The 21,226-nt window shown below is 45.2% G+C and overlaps 1 protein-coding gene across 2 annotated transcripts in view; it reads left to right on the top strand.

Moving 5' to 3' along the window:
* LOC102458959 (synaptotagmin-like protein 2) overlaps positions 1 to 11,118 on the top strand; it is a 71,306-nt gene extending 60,188 nt beyond the window's left edge. For both annotated transcript variants that reach the window (XM_075940954.2, XM_075940955.2), the window contains 2 exons: positions 2,181 to 2,386; positions 8,182 to 11,118. In XM_075940954.2, the coding sequence (XP_075797069.2) occupies positions 2,181 to 2,386; positions 8,182 to 8,327 (352 nt within the window). In that variant the 3' untranslated portion in view covers positions 8,328 to 11,118. The remainder of the gene's footprint in view (positions 1 to 2,180; positions 2,387 to 8,181) is intronic.
* Positions 11,119 to 21,226: the final 10,108 nt, after the last annotated feature.

Raw genomic sequence — 21,226 nt, 5'->3', positions numbered from 1 at the left:
TGCTGCCTCTATCAGAGTGCAGGTCGGGGGAGGAGGGGACAGGTGGGAAGTTAAACTCTCTGCATGCACTGGCTCCTACCTCCTTCCCGCCCTCTGCACTGCTGCCTCTGATACAGAGGCAGCACAATAGGAGGCGGGGAGCAGGAGGCAGCTCCCTGAGAGCCAGTATGCACCGGGGGTCTTTAAAGAAAGACTTTGGGGAGGGAAAACTGGCTACTCTAGTGAGCTTCATCCTCATGCCAGCCACCCCATCTCCTGGGACTCTTGATCTCTTTTATCTTACTACTAAGAAATATCTTAACCAGATTGGGTCAGACAGATGGAGAAAAATGACATTGCACTCTCCGCTGATTTAAACTAAATCCTGAATACCAACTGGGACCTGAGACTTTGTGTGTATAGGGTTGCGGGGGTTTTTTAAATTTCTAGTCTCCTTTTTCCTTCTGTCTGGTAAAACATTGGCTTAACCAAGACTATATATTTTGCAACACTGCTGAAAGCTCAGAGTGACCAGAGAGAGGCAGCTGAAAACAATGCCTTAAACATCCTGATGATTATACAAGTTTGCTATTCTCAAAGTGGCTAAGACAAGACCGTGGTGGTTGGTGTGTGTGTGGCTGTGGCTTTTTTTTTTTGTTTGGTTGGGGTTTTTTTTGTGCCTGTGTTTTTTTCAGCCATGAGGTTGCAAGAGTCAATGCCAAAATAGAAGCTACATTTTCTCTCTGTGCTGGTCTTTTTGCTTCTCTTCTTTTTGCCTGCATCTTCTTTTTTGCCTTATAGGAAATGGGATCAGACTTAACAACAGCAATGACTACTTCAGCCTGTCTCTGCTAACTTCTCTTTTCCTCAGAAAGGACAGTTACCATCTTTCATAGAGACTATCAGATCAGGGGGATATTCCCCAAAGGGAACAAAGGACATTGTTTAAATGAAATCCTTGTTTAATACTTTATATTTCAAAGGCTTTAACTGTTTTTTCATCTTTTCTGTATCTCTAATACATTATTTTAAAGGATTTTTAAAGGTTTGTTTGCTGTGATACTAACCAGGCTAAGGTCTTTCTATGCCAGCCTCCAAACCTTGTTTAATGCTGGACCATGGTGACAAGGTCTTGTTCACACCTTTGACCTTTTGGGCTCATACCTTCTATGTAAATGAATACAGCAAGGCCCTGGGCTAGGAATCGGAGTGAGGCTTTTGCCTGACCACATTAACCCTGGTCTCACTCCCCCTAACACCACACCAACATTTAGGATTGCACCCACTAAGACTCTCTGGGCTCAGGGTGGGATTGGGGCTAGCATAGGGCCCCCGGCTCAGATTAGGGTTGGGGCTGGTTAGTCTCACTAGCCTAGGGCAAGGACTAGGGACTGTATTGCCCACTGAGCCAGGGTTGGAGCTAGTAGGGCTTGCCAGGCGTAGGTCTAAATTAGGGCCGTTGGACTAAGGTCTGAATTAGGGCTGGACTGTAGGAGGTCAGTGTTCTACCGCTGTGGTTGTGGCTGGAAGAGGGCCTAGCCTAGGAGAGAGCTGTGGCCAATGGGGGTCTTCTGACCAGGGCTAAGGTTGGTGCTTATAGGTTTCACTGAGCTAGGTATAAGTTGGGGCCAGTACATGTTTTTGCGTTTGGTTGAGGCCAGTAATCGTGCCAATCCTACCATTGGATGCATTTCTTGTAGGACTCACCAGGCTTGTGTTCGGGTTGGATCCTGTAGAATTTCAGTCGTGTTTACAATCGTGGTGAGATGTGGTCCAGAATTACTACTAGGATTGGCGTGGGCTTATTGTTAGTTATGATTGCAGTTGGGTTCTTGTGCCAATTTCTGGTGAAGACATTGTTTATTTAATAAACAGTCAAATATATTTTGTACATAATAAATGAAAATGACTAATTTGATAAATACTCGCCAAAACTTTGCCACACTTTAAAACAGAGAAAATTCTTCAGGAAGATTTTTTACTTTTAAAGTGGACTCTTATGGCTAATAGTTTCTCATCTGAAACTTTTGACTATTCTAATGTCTCTAGAGCCTAGTTGTTAAACTGAGACCAGATTTCCCTTAAGTTCACAATTGAGTCTGTGGACCCAGGAATTTGGTTTGGTCCCATCCTTACCAAAGAAAACAGAAAATAGATTAAAACTTTGTTTAACTCTGATATTTTTTTTTCTTCTCTCTAAGCTATGTGCTTCCAGACACCAGTAAGAAGAGTTACCAAAAGACCCGAGTTATCAAAAGAGACCCAAACCCTGTTTTTAATCACACCATTGTGTATGATGGGTTCCACACAGAAGATCTGAAAGATGCCTGTGTTGAGCTGACTGTATGGGATCATGAAAAACTAACCAATCACTTCCTTGGCGGGATCAGGCTGGGCCTGGGGACAGGTAATTGCATCGTTATTTGAGTCAGTAGTTTTTCTTCAAACTAAATTGTATTAAATATTGTCACTCCTTTACTGAGCCATAAATCATGATGGGGCCTTCCCAGGTGGCTTTGTTGAAGGAGATGTGCGTTGCAGGGAATGTGGGCGTGTTCTACGTGTAACTTTGGTTTCCATGCACACACCACTCCAGGGCAGAGGTGGTCACAAATGGCACGCTGACAAACCTCTCTTTCAGGAACCTCAGCACTGTCCCTCCCAGTGCTTCCACGGGCTAACGTGGGATGGATCCTGCCCCAGGAAGGCAGGGAGAGGGGCTCAGCGGGTTGGCTCCAAAAGGGACCAGGAAAAGCCCTTGTGGGGAATCAGAGGTGCTCTCAGAGAAAAGAGGGAATTGGAGAGCAGGGGGAGGAGGAGAAGCAGGTGGCAATGCCTGGAACAGAGCATCAAGCCCACCCAACCCAGCAAGACAGGAGTCATTTCAGCTGGGAAAGTGGAGTTAGAGGTGAAAGCAGGACAAAACCCGGGACTGTTGGGAGATCTGCAACAATACCTGGATCCTAGGAAGGAATTCCACCCCCAGAACTGGCTCTAGTTTGAGAGAGAATACATCACAAACAATGCATAACTTCTTCCTCACCTGAGTAGTGCTTGCAGTGGGTATCCTAGGCAGCTGCAGTCCCACCCACACTCCTCCCCCAGTCCTCTTTCTGCTCTGCAGGTGGTCGGCTCTTCTGTGCCCGTTAGAGCCATGCTGCCCGGCCTCCTGGTGCTCTGCGGTTGAGGGGGAGGCTAGCCTGGGGCAGGACACAGCAGCAATAGTGGAGTATGCTGGGATCTGGCAGGCTCAGAAGGGTTAGGGCCTCCGATGGAAGGGCCAGGACTCTGTAAACCAGCAAGTGGTTCACCCACTGCCCATGGTGTTTGCAGTTAAGAAAACGAACTTGTGTATCAGCACCACCTGGTAGCTCCCTCTCTAACAATACATTGAAGTTTACAAGTAATACCAATAATGAATACCTTACAGTGGCAACGTGGATCCTAAACAGACCAGGTAGACAAAGGGTAAGAATAGCCATACTTGGTCAGAACAAAGGTCCATCTAGCCCAGTATCCTGTCTTCCAAGAGTGCCCAATGCCAGGCGCTTCAGAGGGAAAGAACAGAAGAGGTAATCAAATGATTCAGTCCCTGTCACCCATTCCCAACTTCTGGCAAACAGGCTAGACACACCATCCCTGCCTATGCTATACAATAGCCACTGATGGACCTGTCCTCAATGCGTTTATCTAGTTATTTTTTGGACACTGTTCTAGTCTTGGCCTTAACAAGGCTACATAGCTATAGATATCCATGTTTCTGTGCCAAGATTATATGGAGGTCCGTTAGAATTTCTGTTTTGCTGTCCTTCACTTGGATAATTTTTCATTGTGGCATCTTCGCTTCCATTCCAGTCCTATTTCCCCCTTCCCTCCCTTTCATGACAAGATTTTCATAGAATAGGTAGGGGTGGCCAATCTGCGGCTCGCGAGCTGCATGCGGCTCTTCACTGCAAAAAGTGCAGCTTGCGAAGACACCCCTGCGCCCCCACAAAGGGCCCCCAGCGCTGGTGCTCACCGAGTGCAGGGGAGCCACCTGGCGTGGTGAAGCAAGATGGTGCCAGCCAATGGGAGCCTGATGTGGTCAAAAAGCCAAACCGGAAGCATGTTTTGTTTTTGTTTTTTGCTCGACCAAACGCGATGGCTCAGGCTATTTTTCTTTTTCCTCGACAACTTTTTTCCCTCAGCTCTTTGCTCCATTTCCACAGGCTCTTTGCCTGTATCTGATTGGCCACCCTATCATAGAATCATAGAAATGAATTGCTGGACAGGACCTTGAGAGGCCATCAGTCCAGCCCCCTGTCCTGAGGCAGGACCAAATAGCCTTAGACCATCTCTGACAGGTGTTTGTCCAACAGGTTCTAAAAAACTTCCACTGGTAGGGATTCTACAGTCTCTCTTGGAAGTGTATACCAGAGCAGCTACTGTTACCATTAGAAAGTTTTCTCCTCTACTATCTAACCTTCATCTTCCTTGCTGCAGGTTAAGCCCACTACTTCTTGTCCCACCTTCAGTGGACATGGAGAATAACTGATCACTGTCCTCTGTATAACCACCCTTCAAATTTTTGAAGACTGTGATCAGATCCCCGCCCAATCTTTCCTCAAGACTAAATATTCCTAATTTTTTTTAAAAAAAAAACCTTTCCTCATAGATCAGTTTTTCTAACTTTTTATCGTGTTTGTTGCTTTCTTCTGGATTCTTTCTTATTTGTCCACATCTTTCTTAACGTGTGGTTCCCAGAACGGGTCATAGGACTACAGCTGAGGAATTGCTAGTGCCATGTTGATCAGGACAATTACCTCTTGAATTTTATATATGACAACCCTGTTTGTATGCCCCACAATGGCATTAGCCTTTTTGCAACTTCATTACAAGGTTGGCTCCTATTCAGTTTGTGATCCTCTATCATCCCCAGATCCTTTTCAGCAGCACTACCAGCTAGCACTTAATCCCCATTTGTAATTGTGCGTTTGTGTGGGAGGGGAGTTTCCTTCCTAAGTAAACAGCTTTACAGTTTTCTTTATTGAACTTAATTCTGTTGATTTCAGTCAATTTTTCTAATTTGTCAAGGTAATTTTGAATTCTAATCCTGTTCTCCAAAGGGCTTGCGGCTCTTCACAGCTTGGTGCCATCTGCATATTTTATAAGCATACTCTCCGTGCCATTATTCAAGTCATCTTGCCTTTAACACAAATAGCTGACCTAAAAATGTTGCCTTCTAATGCCGAGATAATAATCCACATTAGTGATGCTAAAGAAGTGAATTCCATTCTGGTGAAATCTGGTCTGTGCCTTTTTTCTTGTACTGTTCATTGTGGGCTAGTTTGTGGCATCTCCCACATTTAGCCGTTAAGGGGCAGATTGAACCAACAGTGCCATAAGTATAACTCACAATGTAGAAAAATACAGAACTCTAATCTGCATATTTATTATTAGACCAGGAAATTGTTATAGGAGATCTGCGCTGAGGAAAAAGGCCGATGAAATTTTAATGGATTATAATACAGGATGAACAATCCCTGGAGGTTGTTTGGAAAACATTTGTAGCATCTGGAAGATCTTCCTCTCAGACCTACTTAACAGTGTGGGACTTGCCAGCACACTCTGTTTTCTCTCTCCTACCATGTCACCAAGAGTTGTTATGAAGTTCCCAAGTGTGAAATAGCATCTACAACAAGCTAATAAATAAGATATAAAAATATCACATTCAGGATTCGTTGTTGTGGATAGGACATGGTCCAGACTGAGACATTTATCTGGTTAGCGATGTTATAGAGTCATAGAAATATAGGGCTGAAAGAAACCTCGAGAGGTCATCTAGTCCGTTCCTCCCTCCCCCAAACCTGAGGCAGGACAAATCTATTTAGACCATCCTGACAGCCATTTATTAGATTCCACAATCTCCCTTGATAACCTCTTCTAGTATTTAACTGTCTTTACAGTTGTAGCATTCATCTCAATATCTAACCTAAATCTCCCTTGCTGCAGATTAAGCCATCATGTCCTACCTTCAGTGGGCATGGAGAATAATTGATCACCATCCTCTTTATAACCATCTTTGACATATTTGAAGATGGTTATCTGGTCCCCTCTCAATGGTGTTGTCTCAAGACTAAATATGCCCAGCTTTTTAACCTTTCTTCAGAGGTCAGGTTTTCTAAACCTTTTATCATTTTTGTTGCTCTCCACTTGATGCTCTCCAGTTTGTCCATATCTCTCTAAAAGTATGGCTCCGAGAACTGGAAAGAGTATTCCACAGGCCTCATAATTACCTCCTGTGTGTCTCATAACAACTGTTGAATATCCCTTTTTGTCCTATCATCAGAGGTTAAGGAGAATAATTTTTCTCCCTCCTCCTTGTAACAAACTTTTAGGTACTTGAAGACTGTTATCTCCCCTCTGTCTTCTGTTTCCTAGTTTTTTCAATCTTCCCTCCATAGATCATGTTTTCTTGAGCTTTAATCATTTTGTTGCTCCTCTTTGGATTATTCCACTTTATCTACATCTTTCCTGAAATGAAACACCCAGACACTACTCCGGTTAAGGCCTAATCGGCGTGGAGTGGAGCAGGAGAATTACTTCTTGTTTCTCACTTACAGCACGTCTGCTAATACATCCCAGAATGATGTATGCTTTTTTGCAATCATCTCTCACTGTTGTCTTATATTTAGGTTATGGTTCTCTATGACCCGCAAATCCCTTTCCCCATTACTCCATCCTAGGCTGTCATTTCCCATTTTGTATATGTGCAGCTGATTTGTTCCTTCCTAAGTGGAGTACTCTGCATTTTTTCTTATTGAATTTCATCCTGTTTACCTCAGACCATTTCTCTAGTTTTTCCAGGTAATTTTTAATTATAATCCTATTCTCCAAAGCACTTGCAACCCCTCCCAGCTTGGTATCATCTGAAAACTCAATAGGTATTCTCTGTATGCCATTATCTAAATCACTGATAAAAACATTGACTAGAAGTGGACCCAGAACTGATACCTGTGGAACCCCACTCATTATGCCTTTGCAACATGACTGTGCACCATTGATAATGACTCTTTTTCCAACTGTTATCCAACCAGTTATGCACTGACCTTATAGTAGCTCCATCTAGGTTGCATTTCCTTACTTTGTTATGAGAAGGTCATTTTGAGACTTTATCAACAGCCTCATTAAAGTCTAGATAGATCATCTGTCCCCCTAGCCACAAGGCTTATTACCCATCAAAAAAGCTATCGGGTTGGTTTGACATGATTTGTTCTTGACAAATCCATGCTGACTGTTACTTTATCTTCTAGAAGATGCTGCAAACTGATTGCTTAGTTGTTTGCTCCATTATTTTTCCCAGGACCGAAGTTAAGCTGACTGGTCTGTAATTCCCTGGCTTGTTCTTATTTCCATTTTCATAGATGGGCATTATATTTGCCCTTTTTCAGTCCTTTGGAATCTCTCTCATCTTCTATGACTGTTCAAATATGATAGCTAATAGCTCATATCTCCTTAGCTCCTTGAGTATTCCAGGATGCATTTCATCAGGCCCTGGTGACTTGAAGACATCTAACTTATATAAGTAATTTTTTGTCTAAGTAATTTTTAATTCCTTCTTTTTCTATTTTAACTTCTGACTTTTCACTGGCATTCACCCAACAGTCACCACCAACCTTGGTAGAAACTGAAACACAGAAGTCATTATGCACTTCCTGCCATTTTCACATTTTCATTTATTGCTTTTACCTAGTTATTGAGTAAATGACCTTACCTATCTTTGGTCCTTCTCTTGTTTCTGATGTAATTATCATCATTTCACTAGTGCTTCCAAGGTAGACACGATGTGGGTTTTGGATATAAAACTGACAAAAAACAAAGAAACCACCTCCCCTCCCCACAAGCTCACAACAAGTTCCTTTTTAAAAACGACAGAAGTCAGGCCTACACACACAAATATAAAAAGCAAGAAAGGGCACAAAGCCAGTATCATTTTCCTTTGTAGGTTACGATCTAAGGAGCGTCTGACTTTGGGCATTTAAATTGACTTAGGCCTCACATTCATGGTCTCAGGAATCGAATGCTAAGTGTTTATGGTGCTCAACGCTCCTCAGGAATAGACCCCTTCGATGCAGGACTAGTTCACATTTAAATATTCTTGTATGTAATAGAAATGTCTTCTGCAGCGCTGACCATTATCACCTCCTCCTTGTTCTTTCTAAGGCACTAGCTATGGTATCCCGGTGGATTGGATGGACTCCACACAGGAGGAAGTGGCCTTTTGGCAGGAAATGATGTCGGCCTCCAACGAATGGATTGAAGGATCGCTCCCACTGCGTTCGCTGGCTGGGCGGAGGAAACTGAAATGAAAGTTACACAATTAAAACTGAGCATATTCATTAGAAATGGGGAGCTCCCCAAGACGAAGAGATGGAGCGCTTCCCCTACCCACGCAGATGTATGGTTAACTGATAATGATTGGATTTTGCTTTAAAGATGTTAAGTGCTACATGGTGTTAATCCCCCAGTAAGAGGGTTTAGAAGATGCTTAACTGAAGCTATACTTGATCTTAGCAAGAGGCCAAGAACGAACACTGGTTACTTTGGCTGATCATTTATATAGTCTCTTAGATTTCATTACACTCTGAATACATTGGCAGGATAAAGGAGGTGTGAGTATTTTTTTTAATACAGGATTATTTTGTTACTGGATTTTTGTGCTGTTCTGTGCAGGAAGACCTTTGTAATAAAGCAGCAGCTCGGTATTCTGCATATTCCCTTTGAAGTGGTACACGTTGTACTGGATGGAGGATTGCAAGCATCATCTCAGAATGGGAGCTTTCCATCTGTTACTTGTCATAATGCAGCTAAGGCTCAGAGGAAAAACCCACTTTGATTGCTTTGAGATCCAAGGTGAACCTGCAAAAAGAGAGGACTATTTGGAACAGACAATATAGCAACATGACTAGGGTATCAGAAGAGAATTCAATACATTTTATTCCATGCCCCTTTTATTTGGAATAGAGAAGTAACGGTCTTGCAGCTAATGTATCAGCCCGGGATTCTGTAGATACAGGTACTATTCCCAACCCTGCCACAGACTTCCTCAGTGACCTTTTGCAAGTTACATAATTAAAGAAAAATTGCAGCAGGATATAAATTTGTTTGCATTTATTTGGCCAAATATAAAATATGATTAAATCTCTGCTGGGCCAGATTGGTTCTTTCAACTCTGTTGTGTATAAAACACTATGAAATTATGTACATCAGCAAGCAGCCTTGTCAGTTTGATGAAATGTATCAAGAGCCACACAACAAGGAGATTTTGTGGAGGGAGATTTTTGGAACAGATGTGAGAGGCAAGTGCTCCATGGTCATAAAAACTGAACCAAAGTTACAGCAAGTTACATAGTAAAAAGTACTGGAGAAATCTCCCACTGCTCCGTGTACCTCTGGCTGCTACTTTTAAGTTACTTTCTCTCAACTGATATCAATAAGTTGCAGTCTGTTTTGGAACTGTTGTTAAATACAAATTTTCAGGGATTTTGCATCTGCCCAGTGCCCAATAGTGAGGATTTTTGCAACCTTTTAAAAATGTGTCTTTGTAATTTGCTTTTTTAAATGTACATATTCTGATTTAAACAGAATGATTTCCCTTTGGAACCAAATGATCTCTTTATACCCATCATTAGTATGGCCTGAGTAACCAAATATATACAAAATAAAATAGAGGTAATGCACATTAAACAAAATCATTCCTGCCTCGTCCAGAGTGGTAACTCTTGGAGAAATTTCTTCTTTAGTTGTCTGACCTTTAAAAGTAATCTGCATAAGGCTGAGTAGAGCTGATTGTGAAATGGGAGTCGTGGGCGGAAAATCATGAAAACATTTCAAGTTTGTTTTCCTTTTGAAAGATTCAAAACTGATTTTTCAGAAGGGCTTGGAGGGGTTGTGAATTTTTTTAATTGTTTTCCAAAACAGCTGTCTTAAATTACCCAAAAGTAAATTATAGAGAATATTTTTAATAAGATCAAAGCACTTTTTTCATGAACCTTGAGAAGTTAAGTTGTCAGTAGCTTTTTCATTAAAAAAATGTTTTAGTAAAATTGTATATTATTTTTTGACAAATGCTAGACAAATTTTAACTGACTGTAGTGTTGATGGACTAAGCAATAATCCATAAGAACGAGGTCAGATGAAAGGAGAGATTTATTGTATGAGTGCCAATCTGCCTCAGTTCACTCTCAAAAATTACCCATTTACTGCCTCCGTGAAGTGTGTATCAAAGGAGCTAGATTGGCACGATGGTTTGGATTTGCTAAGTTGAAAATCTTAACTTTATTGCTGTGTGTAATCTTATTGGTTTCAATGGTGTTATTCAGAGTGGATTCTGATACTTTTACATGAAGTTATGCTTTACTCCATGGATAGAGCCATCAAAGTTGAAAGAATTACTCATTGGATGAGGTGCCAGGTAAGGGTATGAAAATCTGGTCCATAATGTACTGACTTTGTGCTTACATAGGACTGGATTCTTTCTTTTACTGTTGACTAGTACCTTACTCTGTGAGTGGTCCCACTGACTTCTATGGAACCGTTTATGGAGTGAAGTGCTATTTATTGTGAATAATAGTATCATCGTTTTCACCCATAATAGAAACACACATTCATTTCTTTCACTGTTTTACAGTGTTTGTACATTTGTAGTGAATGTGCCAGAACAGCTGTTTATACAAACAAAAAGTAATTTGAAAAGTTCATGTAAGTATTTATTACAAATTATTATTCGTTGCACACCTAAGTTCAGTTCTTTCCTAATATGGTGCCAATAAAGTGAAATAATTGTTAATGGGCCAAGTTTATCCCTGATGTCAAAGTTTAGATGAGTTTGGCCCAAGCTATGTATATTTTTGATCGTTTGTTTTTGTAAATTAAGCCCTGATTAATTTCAGAAACTTTTTGTATTAGCACATAAGAGTAAAAGATTATACCACCAACAATAGTAAATTAGTTGCATAGTACATTCATCATGTCATATCTGCTTCATTTAATAAACAGAAAGCACTTTATCAGTAAAAATGCGAGGCACTTTGGTCACGTGTCAGTGTCATACATAGGAGTGGACGAACCTATAGCAAATAAAACGTAATTGTCTATTGGTATGTGTTTTTTGTTTTTGGAATCTTCAAATTCTATCTGTAAGAGGAAAAGCATCTTGGTAAAGATTGAGAAGTCATTCTTCTGCTCTACTCTGTGCTGGTTAGGCCTCAGTTGGAGTATTGTGTCCAGTTCTGGGCACCACATTTCAAGGAAGATGTGGAGAAATTGGAAAGGGTACAGAGAAGAGCAACAAGAATGATTAAAGGTCTAGAGAACTTGAGCCATGAAGGAAGGCTGAAAGAATTGGGTTTGTTTAGTTTAGAAAAGAGAAGACTGAGGGGGTACATGATAGCCGTTTTCAGGTATCTAAAAGGGTATCATAAGGAGGAGGGAGAAAACTTGTTCATCTTGGCCTCTGAGGATAAAACAAGAAGCAATGTGCTTAAACAGCAGCATCGGAGGTTTAGGTTGGACATTAGGAAAAAGTTCTTAACTGTCGGGGTAGTCAAACACTGGAATAAATTGCCTAGGCAGGTTGTGGAATCCCCATCTCTGGAGATACTTAAGAGTAGGTTAGATAAATGTCTAGACCATCCCTGATAGACAGTATTTGGTCCTGCTATGAGGGCAGGGGACTGGACTCAATGACGTCTCAAGGTCCCTTCCTGACCTAGTGTTCTATGATTCTAATTTGATTTATTAGTTTTTTGTCTGATGCACTAAAACTCTCTTAAAGGAATAGGGATTTTTCTATGCATAATATATTTAGGGTCATAATTCCCTTGGATATAAGCATACAAGTTTGTTGAAGCCAGGGAGATCTTTGCATGCAGCTGAAACCAAAGTTATGGTCTATAGAGCTAGATCCTGCAACTACCAATCACTGTTGGTGCACAAGTAGGCCTACACGATTTGGCCTTTTTTAAAATGAAAAAGTTAATATTTTGACTAGCATGGGGCAAAATCTATTGGGAAAAACTTCCCATGACCATTCTTCCGCACTCAGGAATGCATGTGCTTTCTTTGTGCTCGTACCCCTTTCATATCTGCTTTTTGCTGATCTCTTGCACATGAATTTACAAGCAGGAATGTGTTTTGTTCAAGTAGAAAATTTTTAATTCACCAGTAGCAAGAAGTGCATAGGAAGCAGTTGCTCCTCTAGTCAGGAAACAGAATACCATGTGATTTTTGCGTCTAATCAGGCCTGCTCTGGTTATGTACCAAATAGTTGAAACAAACAGTTCATGAACAATCTTTGGACAAAGCAGCAGAAATAATTTGGTCAATAATCTTGAATGGTATCCAGGGAATCACTGTCTGTATTTGGGTAGTAAAAGTATTTGCCCCGCTCTATTCTTGACGAAGATACAGGCAGAAAAGCAAAGCTGAGGTTATGGTGAAATTTATAAGCTACGCAGAGAAATGTGAATAGACCCATAATCATAGAATCATAGAATAATAGGACTGGAAGGGACCTCGAGAGGTCATCGAGTCCAGCCCCCCGCCCTCAAGGCAGGATCAAGCTCCGTCTACACCATCCCTGACAGATGTCAATCTAACCTGTTCTTAAATATCTCCAGAGAGGGAGATTCCACCACCTCCCTTGGCAATTTATTCCAATATTTGACCACCCTGACAGTTAGGAATTTTTTAATTATAAATCTATAATAATATATAAATCTATGTCATAAGATGTGCTAAAAGAAGAAATACTGAATTGTGTGGGCTTGTTAAATAAACCAAAAGGAATGTGTAAAACTGAGAAACAAAATCATAAACCACCCTTTAGTTCTTGGTAAGTGTATAACTCCCTGCTCCCCAATGTATTTACATTTTTCCATCTCTAATGTGTTTGTTTCTCCAGGAGGATTTTCCCCTGTGTGTGTTGTTCATGGTGGCAGCCACAGTCAAGAAGCTTGTCAGCAAGCTACTGGGTAACTCATATTAAAATGTCCCACTAAGGAATATTTGCAAAGACATTGTAAGGGATGCCAAGTATCTGTTACATTGACCATAAGCCAGTGGGCATGAGGATCACCACAGCAGAGCAGCACCTATTCCTCTGTGGCTAGTTTCTCTTCTGAATACAGAAATTAAAGACAATTAATTCAATATTACTTAGATCTGGATGTTGTCCCTTTCCTACCTATGTTCAGGGCTGCTCTGATACAGGATTTTGACAATGAGCTTATTTCTGGATCTTATGCTGAGTAACTCCACTGAAGTTTACACCACCATGAAAGTGAGGTGAGATCAGGCCCAAGAAGGCAAAATCCTACTAAGTAATGGAATCCCTTCTGACAGAGATTCCTTCTGGTGCACTCTTACATGTCTACAGAGCAGCAGCCCATAGGTGCCTGGCCTGATGAAATTCATCCTAGGGTACTTAAGGAATTAAGTGAAGCAATCTTATCCCCTATAGCAATTACCTTTTTTAACACTTGGAGGTGGTAGATGACAAGAGAAGGGTCAATGTAGTACTTCTCTTGTACTTCTCTTTAAAAGAGGGAAACAAAGGACCTAGGAAATCATAGACTTCAATACTGGGAAAAGATACAAGAGCAAATTATTGAGCAACAAATTTGTAAGTAGCTAGAGAATGATAGGATTATAGGAAGACTCAACATGCTTTTACCTTCTTCCTCCCCCCTCCAAAAAAAAAAAACTCCCCTACTTGCCTTCATTTTTTTAACCAAGCTACTGGTTTAGTGGCTGGAGGAATGGAGTAGACTACGGCAACCAGAGATCATTCTTATGGTTGCTTTTTACAATCTTTTATTTCAGAAGAATGAAAAAGGAGAGAGGGGGGAAAAAAACCCTAATCTGGATTGATTTCCAGACAACTAAACTGTAGCAATTTTATACATATGGGGCTAGATACTGATATTTTACTATAAGAGCAGCACCACTGGTTTGAATGAGACATACACAGAAATGGCAATTTTCTTCCATATTCTGGGAGACTTTCTTAGGTTTGAGTATCTTTGGGGATACATTGTGCAATATTGCTATACAGCCACAGACCCGGAATGTATGTTACCTCTTCAGGGGAAGATGTAATGTGAAGTCTTAAAGTTCAGAGAAGAATGGGCTTTGATCACAATAAGCATAAAGACATTATAATCTTGATTTTTAGTTTTTAGGTTTTGATACATTCTCACTTGCCATTCCCATAAGGGAAATGTGGTCTAGATAAAAATAGTGTAAGATGAGTGCACAATTTATTGACCAAATGTACTCACAGACAAGTTCTCAATTGTTTACTGTCAGACTGAGGAGGTGTGATCCCTTAGGGGGTCAGTCCTGGCTCTATTTGTTTAATATGTTCAGTAATGACTGGAATAAGAGAGAGGAGAGAGTGCTATGTCTACATTACAGAGGTGTTTTTTTTTTTGTTGTAAAAACAGGCCTTTTTTCCCTACTTCAATTACATCCCCACTGCAATCGAAAGAACAGAGGTTTTTTTCCCCGACAGCGCTAATCTTCTTTCTATGAGGAAGAAGCCTTTTTCCGAAGGTGCTCTTTCAGGGAAAAAAGGCGAGTGTGGACAGGGAAGAGGGTTTTCTTTTGAAAGAAGAGGCCTCCAGGAAATAACACAGGTGCCCTGGTGGCCCCTCAGTCCAAAGTAATCACAGCTCTAGTTCCTGTTTCTGGCCCTGTTAAAGCTGCAGGCACCCTAGACAAGCCTTGTGGCAGGAAGCTGACCTCGGAGCAGCACCCTAACCAAGCGGCTCTGCCACAGGCATTGCCAACCTGTCCCAGCCTCAACCCCCTCAAGACTTTCCTGGCCCTCACAGGAAGCAGCCCCAGGGCTCCCAGGACCCACCCAGGGGAACCAAGAGTTGGGCACCCTCCTGGTCTAGAGCAGAGATTCTGTCGCTCCTTGAGCTGTGGGTGAGGAGGAGACACTCCAGGATCTCCATTCCAAGTGCCATAATGTGGACATTTATGGCCGGATGGCCAAGTCCCTGGCGGAGCGCGGACACCGACCCCGGACCTTGGAACAGGTCTGGAGTAAGGTCAAAGAGTTCCACCAGGGATACATGAGGGCCAGAGAGCACAGCTTGTGCTCCAGGGCAGGACCCCATACCTGCCCCTTCTACCAGGAGCTGCACCAAATCCTGGGGGGTGGGGAAAGCCGTTTCCCCAGCCGTTGCGGTGGACTCTGGCCTTGACACACCCATCGTCGCCTGGCTGGAGGTCACGGTGGAGGAAGAGGATCGCGACCAGGGACAGCACAAAGAGGAGGAGGCGGGCAACATGGCCACTGTCACGCTCCCCTTAGAGCCGGTTCCCGTGAGCCAGGACATCTCCCAGGCCTCTGATGCTGGGGAGGGATCTTCAGGTGAGTGCTCTCAATTTGTCACACACGCAGGGCGGGGGAGGTGGGCGCAGAGGGGAAGAGGTGCAAGCGTTGTTCGGCCTGGACATTGTACTGCAGTCCGTGCATGTGGAACCACGTGCAGCGTTCGTGTGTGCCACGCAGGCTCAGGGAGGCTGCACACGCGTCTGGCCGTGCGGGGGGGGACAACACCCTCTGACCACCTGCCATGGCTGGAAGCAGGCTAGCCACAAGAGTGCAGGCATGACCCCAGACACACCGAGGAGTGCCATGCACAGCACACGGGCATGCCTGCACGTGCAAGGCAGCACCCACTCCCATGGGCAATGCTGTGAGGTGCAGGTGTGTGTGCAGGTTCCAGGGAGGGTGAGGCTGCGCCCGGCTCTTCTGCCACTCAAGGTGGGATCCCACTGTGGTCGGACCCTTCCCTTGCCTGCTTGTCCGTGGGCTGGGGGAGGAGTGAAATGGGCAGCATAGCCCCCTGGGCACCTCAGGGCCCCTGTGAGGCAGGGCCTGCTGTGCAGGCCACACCTGGTCTTGCTCCTGGGACATCCCCCCCCACCTGGGGCCCAAGGACTGTTGGTTGCTGCTCACAGAGGAGGGGCACAGCCTCAGGGACAGTGTCTGCATGGATGACTGACCATCTCCCCCACTTTGTATTCTCCACAGCCGGGATTGAGGGGCGACCCACACCAACCAAGCCAGTCGCCAGACCCCAGGGGACCTGATGCGGCAGCATGTCAGCATCCTGCGCGACGTGCAGCCAATCCTGGCACAGAAGATCTGGGAGGACGCAGAGTGGTGGAACCGCGCATGGGACCAGCTTACGCAGCGTTGCGATAGCATGTGTGCCATCATGAGGGAAATGGCACAGCCAGCTGCCATCGCTGCTTCTGTCTACCACCCTCCTGCCCTCCCTGCTATGCCCATTCCCCCTCCCCCATCCCTCAAAGCGATGCTTCTGCTCCCTCCTCAAGCAATGCCCATGCCCCCTCCCCCTGCCATGCCTGACCCTGCTCCAGCCCCCCCCTCCTGTCCAGCCCCCTGTGGTCCCAGGACCCACCCAACCACATCCAGCTGCCCCCCATGCCACTCCAAGTCCCCCTCCCACTCCTGGTTATGAGCCTCCCCCCCCCCCCCCCCAAATTCCCTTTTTGTCTTTTACAAAAAAAATACAAAGTTGATTTTGTTCAAAACCAAACAGCGGGTGACTTTATTGAGGGATCAGGGAAGGGGTGAAGGGAGAGGTTGTGGTGGGAAAGGAATAGGGGAGCAAGCCAGAAGCCCCTAAGGAGGAGGCCCTAAGGAGAGTTACTGGAGTCCTTGAGAGAAACTCTCCCTCAGGGCCTCCTGGATCTGCACCCAAGCCTGATGTGCCTTGCGGGTGGCAGCTGACCGCGGCTGCTGGAAAGTTCACCCCCCCCCAGAAAGGCAACGTCCCTCTTCCTCTCCACAATGTTGTGGAGGACACATGCAGGGGCGGATATATGGCAGGGCGAACGGGGCGGCCATCCCAGGCCCCGTGCTTCAGAAAGCTGCGCATGCGCCGTGGCAAAGGGGGGGGGGGCGCGGAATTATGCTTCCCAGGGCCCTGCAAAACGGTCATCTGCACCTGGACACATGCCAACACCACCTCGGGGATGTTCTGCTCCCCCACATCCGGGCGGGTCAGGAGGCACCTGAAATTCGCCTTGAGGCAGTCGAAGGTGCACTACACCTGAATCCTGGCCTGGTTCAGGTGGACATTAAATTGGTTCCTGCTGGGGTCCAGGTGGCTGGTATAAGGCTTCATTAGCCACGGCATCAGGGGGTAGGCCATGTCTCTCACGATGCACAATGGTATCTGCATGCCCTCAACCGCAAAGTCCCAGCGGGAGAAGAATGTGCTCCTCTCCAGCTTTCCATAGAGACTGGAGTTCTGAAAAATCTGGGCATCATATTTCCTGCCTGACAACCCATCAAGAATGTCCATGAACTATCCACAGTGGTTGACCAGGGCCTGCAGCACCATAGAAAAGTAGCCCTTGTGGTTGATGTACTGAGCTGCTCCATGTTGAGGTGCGCAGATCGGGATGTGGGTCCCATCAATTGCTCCCCAGCAGTTTGGGCAGCAAATCTGTCCACGATTGTGGCCAGGTCTCCCAGGCAGATGACTCTCCGCAGCAGGATGGAGTTGATGGCCCTCACAACCTGCAGAAGGAGACAAACACACACACAAAAACAGAGAATGGGAGAGAGGGTGCCTGAGCTCTTGGGAGGTGCCTGTCCCCCCAAAAAACACCCTAGGAGCCACCCCCTATGAGGCCGCCTCTCCCTCCAGCAGCAGGGCTGTGTAAGGGCAGGATTGCATAATCCCCTGGGCATGGGGCTTCCCCCACATCTCCACTCCACCCCACACACCTCCCAACCCTCCCTTACCTGAGGGTCACCCTTTTCCAGGACCCTCTTCCCCCCCCCCCCCCTCCACAGGGACTGTAGCCTGAGAGAGCCTTACCTCCATGAGGAGGGCCCCAATGGTGGACTTCCCCACACCGAACTGGTTGCCTACAGACCAGTAGCTGTCTGGGGTGGTGAGCTTTCAGAGGGCAATTGCAACCCGCTTCTCCAGGGGGATGGTGGGTGTTGTGTCGTTGGAGGGCAGGGTTGAGCCAGGCACACAGCTCCATAAAGGTGGCCTTCCGCATGCAGAAATTTTGGAGCCATTGCTGGTCTTCCCACCACTCCATAACCAGCCGGTCTCACCAGTCGGAACTGGTGTCCAGCCTCCAGAAACGCCTCTCCACCGAGGGTTGCGGTGGCAAGGATGTTGCTCCTGTATCCAGGCAGAGGGTCCTCAGAATTAGCTTGGGGTCAAGCTCTTGCAGGACCAGGAAGGCAGCCGGCACAAAGTGCTGCAGAAACTGCAGCATGGCCGTGTGGGGCCATCACAAAGGGCAGCTCCAGCTCCAGCTCCATGGCACAAAGGAAAAAGCTGTGGCCTCCAAAAAAAGCTGGGCAACCACAGCATGCACTGCGAGAGCCTTGCTGTCCCTCAAAAAGGTAGCAAGCACACAGCAGAAGCAGAGAAACGGCTGTCCAGGGGCGTCCCTTTAAGCGTGTGTGTCTGCAAGGCTCCGGCACCAGCACTCGGAAGCAACTGGTGACCTAAAGCCCTGGCTGAAGCGGTTCCGGGTGGCCTTTTATGAGAGAGCGCGTCCAATCAGTCTGGATGCTACCTTTTGCAAAAGCAGATCACTTTTTCGATGCGCTTTGGCAGTGTGGATGCGTTCTTTCGGAAGAAGTTTTTTCGGAAGATCTCTTCTGGAAAAGCTTCTTCTGAAAGAAGCCTGCAGTCTAGAAATAGTCCCCGGAGTTGTAAACACTGGAGGGACAGGATTAGCACCCAAAACAACCTTGACACATTGGAGAACTGGTCTGATGGCAACAAACTGAAATTCAATAAAGCTCGTGTGTGTGTGGAGGGGAGAATTCAGTAATTCTATCAATGCGCTACTTGTGTTCTCATACACAGAGGTACTTCTCCCTTCTGCCAGTTCCCTCCCAAAGGAGCTATCCTGCAGGACTTGGGTTCCCCAGGGCTAGATTCATCCCACCCTACAATCGGACACGTGTGCACACATTAACAGAGCATGTCTGAGAGGACCAGGTTAATTACCACTTCCATGCTGATCCCTTACATGTCCCTGGACTCCGTAAGCTGGCTCCAGTAGCCCTTCCAGGCTGTCACACTCATATGCCCTAGGACTCAGCAGGCTGGGTCAAAACAGCATTTTCAAGCTCCCACCCTCATGCCAAGGGCACCACACTGGAGGAGGGCATCTGAGCAGGCTGGGTTGAACGGCACTTCCAAGCTATCACCCTCATATGCCCAGGTTCAGCACATCCCTATCCCCACTTTCACATGATAATTATTCTGGTAATAACCTACTTGTTGAGTAAACTCCACAGGATTTTGAGGCACAGCAGGAATCTTTAGCTTAGCTGTGAGGAGCATTGCTGCAGAGAAAAGGGGAAAGCCAAAAACACTCAGGCTATGTCTACACTGCAGGCTTCTTGCGCAAGAGCTGTTTTGCTCAAGAGTTCTTGTACAAAAGGTCTTCCACAAGGGCATGTCCACGCTGCCATGTGTTTTTGCACAAGAGATGTGCTTTTGCGCAGAGCGTCCATGGCAGTGTGGATGATGTCTTGCGCAAGAAAGCTCTGATGGCCATTTTATCCACAGGGGTTTCTTGCGCAAGAAAATCATGTTGCCTGTCTACACTGCCTTCTTGTGGAAGAGCTCTTGCGCAAGAGGGCTTATTCCTCATGAGGAGAGGAATAACTCTTCTGGAAGAAGCCCTGTTTTCTGACACTGTACTGTAAATGTACTTGCGCAAGAATGCGCGTGCAGTGTAGATGCCCATCTACAGCTGTTCTTGCATAAAAAGCTTGCAGTGTAGACATAGCCTCGTAGTGGTAGAAGGGGGAAGGCAGGAGAGACAAAGAGAGAAGCATCCAACTTAAGCATGGAAAGTATGGTTATTACCCAGAAATAAATACTAGGGAAGCCAAACAAACAAAACAGATAATATTAAATCTCATGCTAATTACGTAAGTACAGTTTAGCAAACTATAACTGCATAGGGCAGGGCAGGTGGTTGGACCTGCAGAGAGAGAGAGAGAGAGAGAGAGAGAGATCGCCCTTTCATGAAGCTTACATTGATTGGGTGTCCCCAGTGGTGGCAGTAGTGGGTAGTCCAGAGTGTTGGAAACAGGCAAAGCAGAGCCCCCAGCACAATAAGTCAGGAGATGAAGTTCCAGTGGAGCTGACGCAGATGTTGGATCCAGGCATCAGAGCACTTTACTTGAACATGGGTAGGGGTTTTGTAGAAAAAGAACAAAGATTCAAGGGAGAGCATGAGATTTGTTTATGGGTCAACTGATGATTTAAGGGAGCATTCCAAAGTTGCTTTGTTTAGGCTAGACAACAGGAACTGATCATTCCTGGCTATGGATGGTGTTCCTTTGAGGGAGCTCAAAATGCACTTAGTATTATGCATAGCAATATCGATATTCCGTAGTTAGGAAAGCAATAGAGGATGGATTACTAGAGTTGTTCTGCTAACTTCTGAGCTGGGTATGTGCAGGTCTGGGTCCATTAGGAGCTGGAGCAGAGATGTCCCATCTCACAGTGCTCTCTTGCAAGCTGCTTTGTCGACAAAACCCTGTAGTCTAGACGCAACCCTACAGGCAATAACACCTTCTGTCAACAGAACTCTGTCGACAGAAGGTGTTATGCCTCGTAAAATGAGGTTTACCAGCGTTGACAAAACTGCTGAGTTCTGTCGACGTTATGTCGACAGAACTCAGCGGTAGTGTAGACGCAGGTATAGTTTTGTCGACAAAAGCCCACTTTTGTCGACAAAACTCATTAGTCTAGACACACCCTTGGTGTTCACACCTCCAGATCAGCTACTAGAAGTGGGCCTCACCCTCCCTGACTGAATTAACCTCGTTATCTCTAGTCTTATTCTGGCCTGCATATTTATACCTGCCTCTGGAAATTTCCACTACATGCATCTGACAAAATGGGTCTTTGCCCACAAAAGCTTATGCTCCAATACATCTGTTAGTCTAGAAGGTGCCACAGGACTCCTTGTCACTTTTGCAGATCCAGACTAACATGGCTACCCCTCTGATATCAAAGGGCTAGTGAAGGCTCATTGCTATGCAGACTTACTTAGCTCTGCGGCAATCTGCTGTGACTGAGCTGGGAAATGGGTTAAAATAAACAGTCAACTATTTTCTTCTTAATAAAATGGAAAGTTGCCCACCCGAAGCTGCCAT

The sequence above is a fragment of the Pelodiscus sinensis genome, chromosome 13, assembly GCF_052426305.1.
Source record: "Pelodiscus sinensis isolate ZL-2025 chromosome 13, ASM5242630v1, whole genome shotgun sequence".
NCBI lineage: Eukaryota > Metazoa > Chordata > Testudines > Trionychidae > Pelodiscus > Pelodiscus sinensis.
This window is presented reverse-complemented; position numbering and strand designations above follow the sequence as displayed.